Source organism: Bombus affinis, unplaced genomic scaffold (genome assembly GCF_024516045.1).
Source record: "Bombus affinis isolate iyBomAffi1 unplaced genomic scaffold, iyBomAffi1.2 ctg00000179.1, whole genome shotgun sequence".
NCBI lineage: Eukaryota > Metazoa > Arthropoda > Insecta > Hymenoptera > Apidae > Bombus > Bombus affinis.
Genome location: NW_026108890.1, coordinates 121,232 through 140,324, shown reverse-complemented (window position 1 = coordinate 140,324; position 19,093 = coordinate 121,232). Strand labels below are relative to the sequence as shown.

Sequence of the window (19,093 nt, the reverse complement as noted above, 5' to 3'; positions counted from 1 at the left end):
TATAACGTAATAGTATATAAGGCTATACTTCATATAGTGATGCAATATATCGTGATACCTTATAACGTAATAGTATATAAGGTTATACTTCATATAGTGATGCAATATATCGTTATACCTTATAACGTAATAGCATATAACGTTGTACGTCATATAGTGACACAGTATAACGTTATAGGTTTAACGTAATACTCCATAACGTTATACGTCATATAGTACTGCAATATAACGTTATACCTTATAACGTAATAGTATATAACGCTATACGTCATCTAGTGATGCAGTACATCGTTATAGGTTATAACGTAATAGTATATGACGTTATACTTCATATAGTAATGCAATCTAACGTTATACGTTATACCAGTAAATGACGTTACACGTCATATAGTGATGCAGTATAACGTTATAGGTAATAACGTAATAGTATATAATGTTATACGTCACATAGTGATGAAATATACCTTTATCCGTTATAACGTAATAGTATATAACGTTATACGTCATATAGTGATGCAATATAACGTTATACGTCACATAGTGATGCAGTATAACATTATAGGTTATAACGCAAGAGTATATAAGGTTATACTTCATGTAGTGATGCAATATGTCGTTATATCTTATAACGTAATAGTATATAACGTTATACGTCATATAGTGACGCAGTATAACATTATAGGTTGTAACGTAATACTCCATAACGATATACGTCATATAGTAATGCAATATAACGTTATACGTTATATCAGTATATGACGTTATACGTCATATAGTGATGCAGCATAACGTTATAGGTAATAACGTAATAGTATATAACCATATATGTCACAGAGTGATGAAATATATTGTTATCCGTTATTACGTAGTAGTATATAACGTTATACGTCATATAGTGATGCAATATAACGTTATACCTTATAACGCAATAGTATATAACGTTATACGTCATATAGTGACGCAGTATAACGTTATAGGTTGTAACGTAATACTCCATAACGTTATACGTCATATAGTACTGCAATATAACGTTATACCTTATAACGTAATAGTATATAACGCTATACGTCATCTAGTGATGCAATATATCGTTATACCTTATAACGCAATAGTATATAACGTTATACGTCACATAGTGATGCAATATATCGTTATACGTTGTAACGTAATACTCCATAACGTTATACGTCATATAGTAATGAAACATAATGTTATACGTTATAACAGTATATGACGTTATACGTCATATTGTGATGCAGTAAAACGTTATAGGTTATAACGTAATAGTATATGACGTTATTCGACATATAGTGGTGCAATATAACGTTATAAGTGGTATAGTGATGCAATATATCGTTATGCGTTATAACGTAATAGTATATAACGTTATACGTCACATAGTGATGCAATATATCGTTATCCTTTATAGCGTAATAGTATATAACGTTATACGTCATATATTGATGCAATATAACGTTATGCATTATAACGTAATAGTATGTAACGTTATACGTCACATAGTAATCCAATATGTCGTTATACGTTGTAACGTAACGCTCCATAACGCTATGCGTCCTATAGTAATGCAATATAACGTTATAGGTTATAACGTAACGGTATATGACGTTATTCGTCATATAGTGGTGCAATATAACGTTATAAGTGATATAGTGATGCAATATATCGTTATGCGTTATAACGTAATAGTATATAACGTTATACGTCACATAGTGATGCAATTTATCGTTATCCTTTATAGCGTAATAGTATATAACGTTATACGTCATACAGTGATGCAATATAACGTTATGCATTATAACGTAATAGTATGTAACGTTATACGTCACATAGTAATCCAATATGTCGTTATACGTTGTAACGTAACGCTCCATAACGTTATGCGTCCTATAGTAATGCAACAAAACGTTATACGTTATAACGTACTAGTATATAACGTTATATTTCATATAGTGATGCACTATAACGTTATAAGTGATATAGTGATGCAATATAACGTTATATGTCATATAGTGATACAGTACAACGTTATAGGTTATAACGTAATAGTATATGACGTTATACGTCATATAGTGGTGCTATATATCGTTATGCCTTATAACGTAATAGTATATAAGGTTATACTTCTTATCGTGATGCAATATATCGTTATACCTTATAACGTAATAGTATATAAGGTCTTACTTCATATAGTGAGGCAATATATCGTTATACCTTATAACGTAATAGTATTTAACGTTATACGTCATATAGTGACGCTGTATAACGTTATACGTAATAACGTAATAGTATATAACATTTTACGTCACAGAGTGATGAAATATATCGTTATCCGTTATAGCGTAACAGTATATAACGTTATACGTCATATAGTGGTGCAATATAACGTTATGAATTATAACGTAATAGTATATAACGTTATACGTCACATAGTGATGCAATATATCGTTAGGTTATAACGTAATAGTATATAGCGTTATACTGTCACGTCCCGCGTTCCGCACGTGACGCCACGAACCAATAACTTGTGAATAATTAAACAGGACCAATAATAATAAAGTAACTAATAAGTAACCAATCAAAATAGAAAGAATTATGCGACAGACAATCAAAATGAAATAAATGAATCAAGAAGAAGAAACGCTACAACCAATCAGCAATGACATATAAAATACAAATAAAATGAAATAATTAAATGAGCCAATAAATAAAACAAGCCGCGATTCGAATGCATGAGATTTCTCTGCGAAAACACATGTATATACACACACGTGTATGCATATCTGTGTGTGTGACCTACTTCGTGAATCTGAATAATTGGTAATCTAATAAAATGTAAAAGAAATAAAATATACTATACTACATCAGCATTCTAATAAAAGTGAAAATTGTATACAAGATTACTCTGCGACACTCACATATATAGATATACACATGCGTACGCGTATCTTTGGGAAAAATTCATAATATATATATTTATATATATATATATATTATATATGTATGTATACGTTATTAAACCATTAAAACGCAAAGAAATAAATATTTAGATTACATTCTACGAACCTAGAGAATTATATACGAAATCCACATTATGGAATATTCAACCAATTAACGATCCGAGAAACAATGAGAATAACAATACGCGCACATATACATATGCATTTATATATTTACATAATGAAAATTACATTGTAAAATGTATATATATATATATACACATATTATTATATCGAACAACTACTCATCTAATATACAAAACCACCTTGTAAAAATTACATTACTGAACATTCAACTAAACCAACTGAAGATTTAGTATAATAATATATAATAATATAATATATATATATATACATAGATATGTGAAATAGCGTTGTATATAACCGAAACAATACAAATGTCACACGACTTCGACTCTTCGTTCCTGCTGACAACACCTCACACGATGACTGCGTCTTCTAGGGCACTTACGGATTCTTTACATTCTTCTTCTTCTTGCACTGAAATATCATATGCAGTGAATAAAACACGAAAGAAGCAGGATGAACTAAATAAAAGAAATCATAACAAGATACACACCGAGACAATCGCATGGGAACTCTGACAAAGTATCTATCATTAAATGCATAATAATCAAGATGCACAAACCTCATCTGGAAGGTCGACACCACTCACAGCGTGCCAATGCAAGGGAGGAAAACGAATGAAATTGTATTTCGTGAAGACGTTTCACCACTTTCCATAGATCAGAAACTGGAGTTACACAACTAATAACCTAATAACAGAAAGTAATATAAAATATACACGATTTAATATATTGCAAATATGGACTATAAATCTACAAGGAGCAAAATATATCTCATATTGTCAAATAAAACAAATTGTCAAAAGATCATCAGGACACGACGCCAACGAAGGTACCACTGTGCCTACTTGGGTGGAAACCGCCCTTCAGCATCATCCCTCGCACATATTCACACACGCACGTCGATCACGTCATCTCGTACCATTCACATATCTTCTTCCTCTTGCGCTAAAACAAATTCACAAGTTTAAGGAAACAAACAACATGCGAAACGAGACAGAATACTAAAAACACACTCACACAGTTCGCACAGGTGCGGACGCTTTTGTGTCCATGACTCAACATAACCTGTAATCATCAATCTCCAGTTCTCTCATGGAAACTCTAAAACCTGCAGCATTGCGATTCCCACCGGAACGAACTGTCACGTGACTGTCATCCCTTGGGATGTCATTATAAAAAGCGTAGCGACACAATTCAAATCGTAGTAATCGTTACCAGTTAGAATAAAAGGGAGTAATCGTTACCAGTTAGAATAAAAGGGAGTAATCGTTACCAGTTAGAATAAAAGGGAGTAATCGGTACCAGTTAGAATAAAAGGGAGTAATCGTTACCAGTTAGAACAAAAGGGAGTAATCGTTACCAGTAGAATAAAAGAGAGTAATTGTTAGCGGGTCAGTTGAATAAAGGAATAGAAGAGAGTAATTGTTAGCGTTCGGGAGAATTTAGCGAAAAATAAAGAAGAGTCAGATTAATTGTTAGCGTTAGCGTTAGCGATTAATTGTTAGTGGTTCAGTTAGAACAATCAGAGTAATTGTGAAAAGAGAGTAACTGCCATTAGTTGGTTCAGTTAGAATATAGTCAGAGAAATTGTTAGCGTTCGGGAGAATTTAACGAAATTAAGAAGAGTAATTCAGTTAGGATAAAGAAAGAGGATAGAGCAATTGTGATTAGTTGGTTCAGGAGAATTTAGCGAAAATAAGGAGAGTAATTGTTAGTCGTTCAATTGAATTTGAGTGAGTCTGATATCAGTTCGTTCAGTTGATTTAATTAGAATTTAAGTTAGGATTAGAGAATAATTGTTCGTTCCAGTTCGAGTTTAAGAATTACGAGATATAAATGTTATTAGTCAGTTCGAATTATAAAATAATTGTTATTAGTCAGTTAGAATTAAAACAATAGTTGGCTCAAGTTTTTGTGTTAGAATTTCGAATTGTTGAACACGTCCGGACACACTGTTGTTTACACTGTTCATATTAAATAAAGATTAAAACGAAAAATTATAGAAGTGTCGATCTTTGTAAAACCGGAATCACCCCAGCGGCCTGCCCGTTCATCAGCGGAGGCCAACGTCAGGTGAGTCAACTTTAATTATTATTAATAATTAATAATTGAAATAATAAATAATATCAATGATTAGTATAATTCGTCATTAATTCCGCCAGTAATAATTATTTATAATATAATTGTTTATTCCAAACAATCCTCTCCCGTGCTAGTATTCCTGCGCATAGCAGGTTAGCCGAAACGTGGAGATTGTTGACCAGTGGCCTAAACTCCGGTCAACGCTACATAATCTAACAAGAAATATCTAATTGAAACAGTCCTTAGACTGTTTCTGGTGGCAGCGACTACTACATTGTTTAAAATTTCAAAATTTGGATAGCGAAACGTAACAATATATATATATATAGATAAAAATTTTGGTGGCAGCGGTGGGATACGCTCCACGGAGGATTACAGTTGGTATAAACAATAATATACGCTCATAGGTTTAAAGTTTTTTCAATTTATTAACTGAAACATACACATAAACATATACAAAAAGAAAGGAAAAAAAACATGGCGGTCGCACGAGACTCACTAAACGAGGACACGATTACGTTGTTGTCGGAAAAATTGAAAGCGTGGGACGAGAATTTTCGCGTACTAACCGACATTAATGCAAGTCTAAGCAGAGTGGAAGAAGTCCTGCGTGCAAGTAGGGAATCGAGAGATACCGAAATTCCCACATCGACGCCGTTAATTCCGCGAGGAATAAGACCCATTAATGATAATTTTCAACCAATTAAACTAAAAGACACGATCAAGTCAGTGCCAGTGTTCGACGGCCATCGACCACCGGTATTTCAATTTTTAAGGGCATGCGAACGAGCTCGAAGATTCGTGCCGCCGACGCAGAATCATCCGACACCTCCGAATAATTATAATGGAAACAACACTCGTCCCCTATACGATAGTAACAACATCAGAAACCACCACCAGGATTGGAGATTTGTATCGCCGTCGTGGAATCGTCTAAGCGACCCGGGAATAGAGAAAGATATTAGGAAAAGAGCAAGAGCAATAACCTGGAAAGAAAAATGCGTAGATAAACATCTCAAAAGAAATCCAAGTCAAAGGAGGGATGCTGATTATTTGAAACAACCAACCTTCCAATACAAACACTGTTCCGTTGCTGCGATAAAAGACGATGTTACTTTAAGTAGCAAGAGGACGCACGGCACCACAGACGAAATCATGAGTGAAAAATCTCCCGAATCCCCAGCCAAAATAAACAACACTAATATCAAAGAACTTTCAGAAGAGGCAGAAACTAGGAAATTGAACGACGAAACAAAAGGCGACGTTTATCCCCTGCCTAATATCACGGTTGACTCGGCAAGAATACAAAAGCAAGGTTCCACGAATTTTGTGAACGTTTCAAATATAATACGAAAAGAGATAGCGAGCGTATCACCCTCAAAAACTTCTATAAAACCATCAGAAAGTAACTTTATCGAACTCAAAGTCAAGCCATTAAATTCTAAGAAAACTCAGACTATAGAGAATAAAAGTATAGCCATCCCTAAACCCAAAACAGAATCTATAAGCAAAAGGGTTTGTAATAAAAATTCAAAGAATAATTCTAAATCTACTGAAAATATTCCTAAACGTCCCATACAAGTAATTAATAAATTACATATAATAAGCACTTCCAGTGAACCTATTCATTCTAAAAAAGTAGAGAAAACTCAACAGGTTGTGAATAAAATAAATAAAGAAGGAAAAGGGGTGACCGAGGAAAAGAATTCCAAACATATTCAGGCTGGAAAAACACAAGTTAAACGGGCTCAAGGAAATCGAAAAGAAGAAAATAGAGAATCACCAGTCGAAGGCGCATATGAAACCTTGAGTAAATACGCTAGCCATTGGATTACAATTGGAGTAAAAATACTTCATTGGTTACTATACCTAGTGTCTGATGTAGCCAGCAAAAATGCTGATCTAATGATTCCTCTTGGAAACTATAGATGGTATCATACTATACTATATCCAAAATATTTATGGTTTAATATAGCTATGGCATTTACAAGACTTCGTATTTTGAATGCTATTGGCGAACAACTTGATAATTGGTTCGGTGATAGTAAACTTGCGTCTTGGCGCAAAATAAAAACCAAAATGAAAAAAAGGAAGAAAGTAGTAATTAGATACATGGTAGTCTTGAACCCAATGCAACAAAGGTTATTAGTTCGCAAGGAAAATGGATATATACTAACGATTCGAGATTTACACGAAGGAATAAAATTCTCCCCACACGAACTAGTCTTTGGGCACTTAGCCAGAGAACCTACTGGCGAGATGATAACCGAGGAGAATATGGAACCAACATATGCAGAGTATCTCAGAGACCTGTTCGATAAAATCGTCACCGTTCAACAAATGGCAAGAGAAAATCTGATAAAATCCAAATTAAAGTCAAAAGAATACTATGACAGACGAATCAACCCGCAAAATTTCAAAATAGGAGATCTAGTATATCTATTAAAGGAACCCAGAAGAGGAAAATTTTCCGACCAATATTCGGGACCGCATAAAGTGTTGGAAATTTTAGAAAACCAAAACGTCATGATTGAAGTGAAAGGGATTCCGCGAACAGTGCACTTAAATAAGTTAAAATTAGCGCATAACCGAAATAAACAATAAACGAAACGTTTTCAGAAGGTAACACAGTACAGTAGTATGTAGTGTAGTGCTGCTCGTCGAATAATGCGGATAATGGAAACCTAAAAAGAAAAGGAAATTACTATGTACTTTCTAAACATTACTCAAATATAAAATGTATTAATTCAATAAAGTGATTAAAACGGTGAAAGTGAAAAGTACCTTGTGAACAATTAACTATTGTAAAAGGAAGTGTATATGCAAAGACATGCCATAAGCCCATATTCGTAAAACATAACGTATGACAGCCATCTGAAACAAATGGAAGAATTAACCTCAATTACCTTAATACAAAACATAATAGTACTAAACGATTATAACAATATCGTGGTTAAACCAAAGTAAGTGCGACACTGCTTGTCGAATAGTGCAGATAGTGGAAACCTAAAAACAAAAGAAAGATTACTATTTGCGTTCTATAAAACGTGTTAATTCAATAACATAATTAAAGGCAGTGAAAGTAAAAAGTACCTAGTCCACAACTAATCATTGTAGAAGGAAGTGTACATGCAGGAATTCCGCAGAGATAAATTATGGATCCAATCCGTAGAACATAGAATACGACTGCCAGCTGAAACGAATGCAAGAACTGGCCTCAATTGCCTTGACATATATGAAAAGAAATAATACTATTAAAACTTACAACAAGATTGCCAATTACGTCGGGTAGGTGTCTTGCGTGAGCGACGTAGCGTGTAGACTTGGAGAATAAAGACGAAGTAACTATGAACATTAATAATATAGTGTGCAAGTTCTAATCTATAATACATGAATTAGTCTCGACTTACATTACAGGATTATTATTATACCTCACATATAGAAACAGATTTGTAATGCACAATAGCGGTCGCTCACACAATGCACTACGTGCATATTGAATTAATTAACTAAATGATATGTTTATACTCACAAATATAGGATGAATAAAGGTATCTGTAGTAAGTATTTTGAATATAATGAAAACCGGATGATGCCTTACACACGGTAACGCAGCATCGAAGGAATAGGATTTGAGAAACTACAAATGGTAATAATTCAATAAACAAGTTTTAACCAATAATACATAGATTAGCTCAAAAAATTATACTATACAAATATGAAATAATAATAAATCACTAATAATAAATCACATAATTACTAAGTAACAACAGATTAATAGGGAAGATATAGAAATAGCTAATAAAATAGAAATAGGCTAGAAATTAATTAAGATAGATTAGCCGAGCATTAATAATCAAACATGATTAAAATTAGGAATTATCATATTGTGTTAAGCTATTACAGCATTACTATATTAAATTACGTATAAAGAAATAAGGTTATACTACACAGGGGTGACTGGTGACACTATGCACGCATTAGATTAAACCAATTAAACAAAAGCTACATAAATATAAACTACCTTATAATTAAACAGTGAAACGATTCTATTAGTAATTAATATTTTCGACAACGATATAATCCACACGCTATTACATTAAAATAACACACAGTATATATACACATATTACAACAAATACAAAACAATGTTAAATTAAACATACACATTACGACGAACACAAAACACCGTTGACACTTCACTAGAACGGAGTTGAAACTAAGTAACAAAACAATTATTACAATATCAAACAAATTTACAAAACACCACACTCTTATTTAAGACGTACACAAACATCCATTTTGGAAATCCATCGCGAGCGTGAAGCAGTTCTCACGCATGCGCAATGAATTACATGCAATAATTATACACACTAAAATAAATACAGAATAATATTATTCCCACCTCAATTATACGTCAACTGCTAAAATAAAGTCACAAATAATTAACAAATAAATAACAAAACCGCATGAATAAAATTCACCATATACTAGAGACATTCATGAACGGCCATAGACATTCATGAACGGCCATCTTAGATTGTCACGAATAGGGAATAGTCCTTACGCACGCGCAATGAAACACATATACATAAATAATATTAATTTTATTTGAATTACACGTCACCTACTAAAATAAAGTTAAAAATAATTAACAGATAGATAATTAATTCGATATTGGCAAAAGTCACCACATATTAGGGACATCCACCACCAATCAACGCATGTATGTAGTAACTTTAATACCTTACAAATAAATTATATTTCTAATAAAAAAATAATAAAAAGACGGGTACGATAATCTAGACTTAGGCTATCGCGACCCATACGAAGACCCTCCAACACGTTTTTATGCACACAAATTCAAAGAGCGCGTTGTAGATTGTGTGAAATACAAATAACAAAACTCCAACCCGCGATATTTTGTCTGCAATGCATAAATGTCAATCTTAACACGACACAATAACCCCAAAGAAATCTTTTGATGTAAGGAATTGTAGTTCGCGCTGTTGCCCGTTAGGATGGACCAACAACCAATCGCAACTACATCTGCTACGATCAGTCAAATTTCCTTCGGAAATTTGAACGCCAAGAGCGGGGGTGTCACGTCCCGCGTTCCGCACGTGACGCCACGAACCAATAACTTATGAATAATTAAACAGGACCAATAATAATAAATTAACTAATAACTATCCAATCAAAATAGAAAGAATTATGCGACAGATAATCAAAATGAAATAAATGAATCAATAAGAAGAAACACTACAACCAATCAGCAATGACATATAAAATACAAATAAAATGAAATAATTAAATGAACCAATAAATAAAACAAGCCGCGATTCAAATGTATGAGATTTCTCTGCGAAAACACATGTATATACACACACGTGTATGCATATCTGTGTGTGTGACCTACTTCGTGAATCTGAATAATTGGTAATCTAATAAAATATAAAAGAAATAAAATATACTGCACTACATCAGCATTCTAATAAAAGTGAAAATTGTATACAAGATTACTCTGCGAGACACACATATATAGATATACACATGCGCACGCGTATCTTTGGAAAAAATTCATAATATATATATATATATATATATATATATATATGTATGTATACGTTATTAAACCATTAAAACGCAAAGAAATAAATATATAGATTTACATTTCTACGAACCTAGAGAATTATATACGAAATCCACATTATGGAATATTCAACCAATTAACGATCCGAGAAACAATGAGAATAACAATACGCGCACATATACATATGCATATATACATTTTACATAATGGAAAATTACATTGTAAAATGTATATATATATATACACATATTATTATATCGAACAACTACTCATCTAATATACAAAACCACCTTGTAAAAATTACATTACTGAACATTCAACTAAACCAACTGAAGATTTAGTATAATAATATATAATAATATAATAATATATATATATACATAGATATGTGAAATAGCGTTGTATATAACCGGAAACAATACAAATGTCACACGACTTCGACTCTTCGTTCCTGCTGACAACACCTCACACGATGACTGCGTCTTCTAGGGCCACTTACGGATTCTTTACAATTCTTCTTCTTCTTGCACTGAAATATCATATGCAGTGAATAAAACACGAAAGAAGCAGGATGAACTAAATAAAAGAAATCATAACAAGATACACACCGAGACAATCCGCATGGGAACCTCTGACAAAGTATCTATCTTTAAATGCATAATAATCAAGATGCACAAACCTCATCTGGAAGTCGACACCACTCACAGCGTGCCAATGCAAGGGAGGAAAACGAATGAAATTGTATTTCGTGAAGACGTTTCACCACTTTCCATGGATCAGAAACTGGAGTTACACAACTAATAACCTAATAACAAGAAAGTAATATAAAATATACACGATTTAATATATAGCAAATATGGACATATAAATCTACAAGGAGCAAAATATATCTCATATTGTCAAATAAAACCAAATTGTCAAAAGATAATCAGGACACGACGCCAACGAAGGTGCCACTGTGCCTACTTGGGTGGAAAACCGCCCCTTCAGCATCATCCCTCGCACATATTCACACACGCACGTCGATCACGTCATCTCGTACCATTCACATATCTTCTTCCTCTTGCGCTAAAACAAATTCACAAGATTAAGGAAACAAACAACATGCGAAACGAGACAGAATACTAAAAACACACTCACACAGTTCGCACAGGTGCGGACGCTTTTGTGTCCATGACTCAACATAACCTGTAATCATCAAACTCCATGTTCTCTCATGGAAACTCTAAAAACCTGCAGCATTGCGATTCCCACCGGAACGAACTGTCACGTGACTGTCATCCCATTGGGGATGTCATTATAAAAAGCGTAGCGACACAATTCAAATCGGAGTAATCGTTACCAGTTAGAATAAAAGGGAGTAATCGTTACCAGTTAGAATAAAAGGGAGTAATCGTTACCAGTTAGCATAAAAGGGAGTAATCGTTACCAGTTAGAATAAAAGGGAGTAATCGTTACCAGTTAGAAGAAAAGGGAGTAATCGTTACCAGTTAGAATGAAAGAGAGTAATTGTTAGCGGGTCAGTTGAATAAAGGAATAGAAGAGAGTAATTGTTAGCGTTCGGGAGAATTTAGCGAAAAATAAAGAAGAGTCAGATTAATTGTTAGCGTTAGCGTTAGCGATTAATTGTTAGTGGTTCAGTTAGAACAATCAGAGTAATTGTGAAAAGAGAGTAACTGCCATTAGTTGTGGAGATTGTTGACCAGTGGCCTAAACTCCGGTCAACGCTACATAATCTAACAAGAAATATCTAATTGAAACAGTCCTTAGACTGTTTCTGGTGGCAGCGACTACTACATTGTTTAAAATTTCAAAATTTGGATAGCGAAACGTAACAATACGTCATATAGTGATGCAGTATAACGTTATAGGTTATAACGCAATAGTATATATCGTTATACGTCACATAGTAATGCAATATGTCATTATACGTTGTAACGTTATGCGTCACATAGTAATGCAATATAACGTTATACGTTATAACGTAACAGTATATGACGTTATTCGTCATATAGTGATGTAATATAACGTTATAAGTGATATAGTGATGCAATATAAAGTTATACGTCAGATAGTGATGCAATATAACGTTATGCATTATAACGAAATAGTATGTAACATTATACGTCACATAGTAATCAAATATGTCGTTATACGTTGTAACGTCACGCTCCATAACGTTATGCGTCCTATAGTAATGCAATATAACGTTATACATTATAACGTAACAGTATATGACGTTATTCGTCATATAGTGATGCAATATGTAGTCATACGTTATGGCGCAATACACTATAACGTTATACGTTATAATGTAATTGTATATGACGTTATGCGTCATATAGTGATGCAATATAACGTTATACGTGATATAGTGATGCAATATAACGTTATACCTTATAACATAATAGTATATAGCGTTATACGTCATATAGTGATGCAGTACAACGTTATATGTTATAACGTAATAGTATATATCGTTATACGTCACATAGTAATGCAATATGTCATTATACGTTGTAACGTTATGCGTCATATAGTAATGCAATATAACGTTATACGTTATAACGTAACAGTATATGACGTTATTCGTCATGTAGTGATGCAATATAACGTTATATGTGATATAGTGATGCAATATAACGTTATGCGTTATAACGTACTAGTATATAACGTTATACTTCATATAGTGATGCAATATAACGTTATAAGTGATATAGTGATGCAATATAACGTTATGCGTTATAACGTAATAGTATATAACGTTATACTTCATATAGTGATGCAATATAACGTTATAAGTGGTATAGTGATGCAATATAACGTTATGCGTTATAACGTAGTAGTATAAATCGTTATACGATATATGGTAATACTCTATAACGCTATACGTTATAATGTAATAGTATATGACGTTATGCGTCATATAGTGATGCAATATAACGTTATAAGTGATATAGTGATGCAATATGACGTTATGCGTTATAACGTACTAGTATATAAAGTTATACTTCATATAGTGATGCAATATAACGTTATAAGTGGTATAGTGATGCTATATAACGTTATACCATATATCGTAATAGTATATAACATTATACGTCACACAGTGATGCAATATATCGTTATACGTTGTAACGTAATGCTCCATAACGTTATACGTCAATACTAATGCAATATAACGTTATACGTTAAAACGTAATACTCCATAACGTTATACATCATATAGTGATGCAATATAACGTTATAAGTTATAACGTAATAGTATAAACGTTATACATCATATAGTGATGCAATATAACGTTATAAGTGATATAGTCATGCAATATAAAGTTATGCGTTATAACGTAATAGTATATGACGTTATACGTCATATAGTGGTGCAGTATAACGTTATAGGTTATAACGTAATAGTCTATATCGTTATACGTCATATCGTGATGCAATATATCGTTATACGTTATAACCTAATAGTATATAGCGTTATACTTCACATAGTGATGGAATATATCGTTATACGTTATAACGTAATATTTTATATCGTTATACGTCAAATAGTGATGCAGTATAACGTTATAGGTTATAACGTAATGGTATATAACGTTATACGTCATATAGTGTTGCAATATCGTTAAACGTCATATAGAGATACAATATAATGTTATACGTTATAACGTAATATACTACATCGTTATACGTCAAATAGAGATGCAGTATAACTTTATACGTCACATAGTAATGCAATATGTCGCTATAGGTTATAACGTAATACTCCATAACGTTATACGTGGCATAGTGATGCAATATAACGTTATAAGTCATATACAGATGCAATATAATGATATACGTTATAACGTAATATTTTATATCGTTATACGTCATATAGTGATGCAGTATAACGTTATAGGTTATAACGTAATGGTATATAACGTTGTACGTCATATAGAGATGCAATATAATGTTATACGTTATAACGTAATATTTTATATCGTTATACGTCAAATAGTGATGCAGTAAAACGTTATAGGTTATAAAGTAATAGTATATGACGTTATACGTCAAATAGTGGTGCAATATAACGTTATAACTGATATAGTGATGCAGTATAACGTTATGCGTTATAACGTAATAGTATATAAGGTTATACTTCATATCGTGATGCAATATAACGTTATAAGTCATATAGTGATGCTATATAACGTTATACCTTATAACGTAATAGTATAAAACGTTATACGTCATATAGTGATGCAGTAAAACGTTATAGGTTATAAAGTAATAGTATATGACGTTATACGTCATATAGTGGTGCAATATAACGTTATAAGTGATATAGTGATGCAATATAACGTTATGCGTTATAACGTAATAGTATATAACGTTATACGTTGTAACGGAATACTCCATAACGTTATACTTCATATAGTAATGCAATATAACGTTACAAGTTATAACGTAATAGTACAAACGTCATACATCATATAGTGATGCAATATAACGTTATAAGTGATACAGTGATGCAATATAACGATATGCGTTATAACGTAATAGTATAAATCGTTGTACGATATAAGGTAATAATCTATAACGCTATACGTTATAACTTAATAGTTCATAACGTCATATAGGGATGCTATATAACGTTATAAGTGATGCAATATAACGTTATACCTTATAACGTAATAGTATAAAACGTTATACGTCATATAGTGATGCAGTAAAACGTTATAGGTTATAAAGTAATAGTATATAACGTTATACGTCACATAGTAAGGCAATATGACGCTATACGTTATAACGTAATAGTATATAACGTTAGACAACATATAGTGATGCAATGTATCGTTATACGTTATAACGTAATAGTATATAACGTTGTACGTCATATAGTCATGCAGTATAACGACATAGGTTATAACGTAATAGTCTATATGGTTATACGTCGTATAGTGATGCAATATAAAGTTATACGTCAGATAGAGATGCAATATGACGGTATACGTTATAACGTAATAGTATACAACGTCATACTTCGCATAGTGATGGAATATATAGTTATACCTTATAACGTAATAGTATAAAGGTTATACATCATATAGTGATGCAACATAACGTTATAAGTTATAACGTAATAGTATAAACGTTATACGTCATATAGTGATGCAATATAACGTTATAAGTTATAACATAATAGTATGTAACGTTATACGACATATAGTGGTGCAGAATAACGTTATAGGTTATAACGTAATATTCTATATCGTTATACGTCATATAGTTATGCAATATAGCGTTATACATTATATCGTAATAGTATATAACGTTATTCATCATATAGTGATGCAATATACCGTTATACGTTATAACGTAATAGTATATAACGTTAGACAACATATAGTGATGCAATGTATCGTTATACGTTATAACGTAATCGTCTATATATTTATAAGTCATATAGTGAGGCGATATAAGGTTATACGTCATATAGTGGTGCAATATATCGTTATGCGTCATAACGTAATAGTATATAACGTTATACTTCACATAGTGATGGAATATATAGTTATAACTTATAACGTAATAGAATATAACGTTATACGTCATATAGTGATGCAGTATAGCGTTATAGGTTATAACGTAACAGTCTATATCGTTATACGCCATATAGTGATGCAATTTAAAGTGATACTTCATATAGTGGTGCAATATATCGTTATAAGTTATACCGTAATAGTACATAACGTTATACGTCATATAGTGGTGCAATATAAAGTTATACGTCATATAGAGATGAAATATAACGGTATACGTTATAACGTAATAGTATATGGCGTTATACGTCATATAGTGAGGCAATATAAAGTTATACGTCATATCGTGATGCAATATAACGTTGTACGTTATAACATAATAGTATATGACTTTATGCGTCATATAGCGATGAAATATAACGTTATAAGTGATATAGTGATGCAATACATCGTTATGCCTTATAACGTAATAGTATATAACGTTATACGTCATATAGTGATGCAGTATAACGTTATAGGTTATAACGTAATAGTATTCAACGTTATACGTCAAATAGTAATGCATTATGTCGTTATACGTTATAACGTATTACTCCGTAACGTTACACGTGATATTGTGATGCAATATAACGTTATAAGTTATAACGTAATAGTATCAAGGTTATACGTCATATAGTGATTCAATAATACGTTATACGTCATATAGAGATGCAATATAACGTTCTATGTTATAACGGAATTGTCTATATCGTTATACGTCATATAGTGATGCAATATAAAGTTATGCGCCATATAGAGATGCAATATAACGGTATACGTTATAACGTAATAGTATATAACGTTATACGTCATACAGTGGTGCAATATAACGTTATACGTTATAACGTAATAGTCTATATCGTTATACGTCATATAGTGATGCTATATAAAGTTATACGCCATATAGAGATGCAATATAACCGTATACGTTATAACGTAATAGTATATAACGTTATACGTCATATAGTGGTGCAATATATCGTTATACGTTATAACGTAACAGTATATGACGTTATACGTCATATAGTGATGCAATATATCGTTGTAAGTGATATAGTGATGCAATATAACGTTATGCGTTATAACGTAATAGTATATAACGTTATACGTCATAAAGTGATGCAATATAACGTTGTAAGTGATATAGTGATGCAATATAATGTTATAAGTTATAACGTAATAGTGTCACCGTTATACGTCATTTAGTGATTCAATAATACGTTATACGTCATATAGAGAAGCAACATAACGTTATAAGTGGTATAGTGATGCAATATATCGTTATACCTTATAACGTAATATTATATAACGTTGTACGTCATATAGAGATACAATATGAAGTGATGGGTCATATAGTGGTGCAATATATCGTTATACGCTATAACGTAATAGTATATAACGTTATACGACATATAGAGATGCAATATAGAGTAATACGTCATATAGTGATGCAATATATCGTTATACCTTATAACGTAATAGTATAAAATGTTATACATCATATAGTGATGCAATATAACGTTATAAGTTATAACGTAATAGTCTATACATTTGTAAGTCATATAGTGATGCAATATAACGTTATATGTCAAATAGAGATGCAACATAACGGTATACGTTATAACGTAATGGTATACAACGTTATACTTCATATAGTGATGCAATAATACGTTATACGTCATATAGTGATGCGGCATAGCGTTATAGGTTATAACTTAATAGTCTATATCGTTATACGCCATATAGTGACGCAATATAGCGATATACGTTATAACGTAATAGTATATAACGTTATACGTCATATAGTGATGCAGTATAGCGTTATACGTTATAACGTAATAGTCTATATATTTATAAGTCATATAGTGAGGCGATATAAAGTTATACGTCATATAGAGATGCAATATAATGTTATACGTTATAACGTAATAGTCTATATCGTTATACGTCATATAGAGATGCAATATAACGTTAGAAGTGATATAGTGATGCAATATATCGTTATACCTTATAACGTAATAGTATACAACGTTATACTTCACATAGCTATGCAGTATAACGTTATAAGTTATAACGTAATAGTATGTAACGTCACACGTCACATAGTAATGCCTTATGTCGTTATACGTTATAACGTAATACTCCATAATGTCATACGTGATATAGTGATGCAATATAACGTTATACGTGATATAGTGATGCAATATATCGTTATACCTTATAACGTAATAGTATATAACGTTGTACGTCATATAGTGATGCAGTATAACGTTGTAGGTTATAACGTAATAGTATATAACGTCACACGTCACATAGTAATGCATTATGTCGTTATACGTTATAACGTAATACTCCATAACGTTATACGTGATATAGTGATGCAATATAAAGTGATACGTCATTTAGTGGTGCAATATAACGGTATACGTTATAACGTAATAGTATACAACGTTATACTTCATATAGTGATGCAATAATACGTTATACGTCATATAGAGGTGCAGTATAAGGTTATAGGTTATAACGTAATATTCTATATCGTTATACATCATATAGTGATGCAATATAACGTTATACGTTAAAACGTAATAGTCTGTATATTTATACGTCATATAGTGAGGCAATATAAAGTTATACGTCATATAGAGATGCAATATAACGGTATACGTTATAACGTAATATTATACAACGTTATACTTCATATAGTGATGCAATAATACGTTATACGTCTTATAGAGATGC

At 31.9% G+C, this 19,093-nt stretch overlaps 1 protein-coding gene across 7 annotated transcripts; it reads right to left on the bottom strand.

Moving 5' to 3' along the window:
• Window positions 1-7,019: 7,019 nt before the first annotated feature.
• LOC126927648 (uncharacterized) lies at window positions 7,020-9,685 on the bottom strand. Of its 7 annotated transcripts, XR_007715730.1 has the most exons (6): window positions 9,355-9,685; window positions 8,454-8,533; window positions 8,282-8,381; window positions 8,123-8,194; window positions 7,973-8,062; window positions 7,020-7,872 (listed from the first exon to the last, which is right to left on the bottom strand). XR_007715730.1 is itself a non-coding variant. In XM_050743686.1 (5 exons), the coding sequence occupies exons 1-5, from the start codon at window positions 9,356-9,358 to the stop codon at window positions 7,766-7,768; spliced, it is 399 nt and encodes a 132-aa protein (XP_050599643.1). In that variant the 5' UTR covers window positions 9,359-9,685; the 3' UTR covers window positions 7,020-7,765. The 7 variants fall into 7 exon arrangements, 2 of the variants coding, with proteins under 2 accessions (XP_050599643.1, XP_050599644.1); XR_007715728.1 differs by having other exon boundaries at window positions 7,020-8,062; window positions 9,213-9,685; XR_007715727.1 differs by having other exon boundaries at window positions 7,020-8,062.
• Between the last annotated feature and the right edge of the window lie 9,408 nt (window positions 9,686-19,093).

Coding starts and splice junctions, on each gene's coding strand:
- LOC126927648 (XM_050743686.1), bottom strand. Junction 8,400..8,453: donor ACGTAATTGGCAATCTTGTT/GTAAGTTTTAAT, acceptor AATTGAGGCCAG/TTCTTGCATTCGTTTCAGCT. Junction 8,063..8,281: donor AATGATTAGTTGTGGACTAG/GTACTTTTTACT, acceptor CATTTGTTTCAG/ATGGCTGTCATACGTTATGT.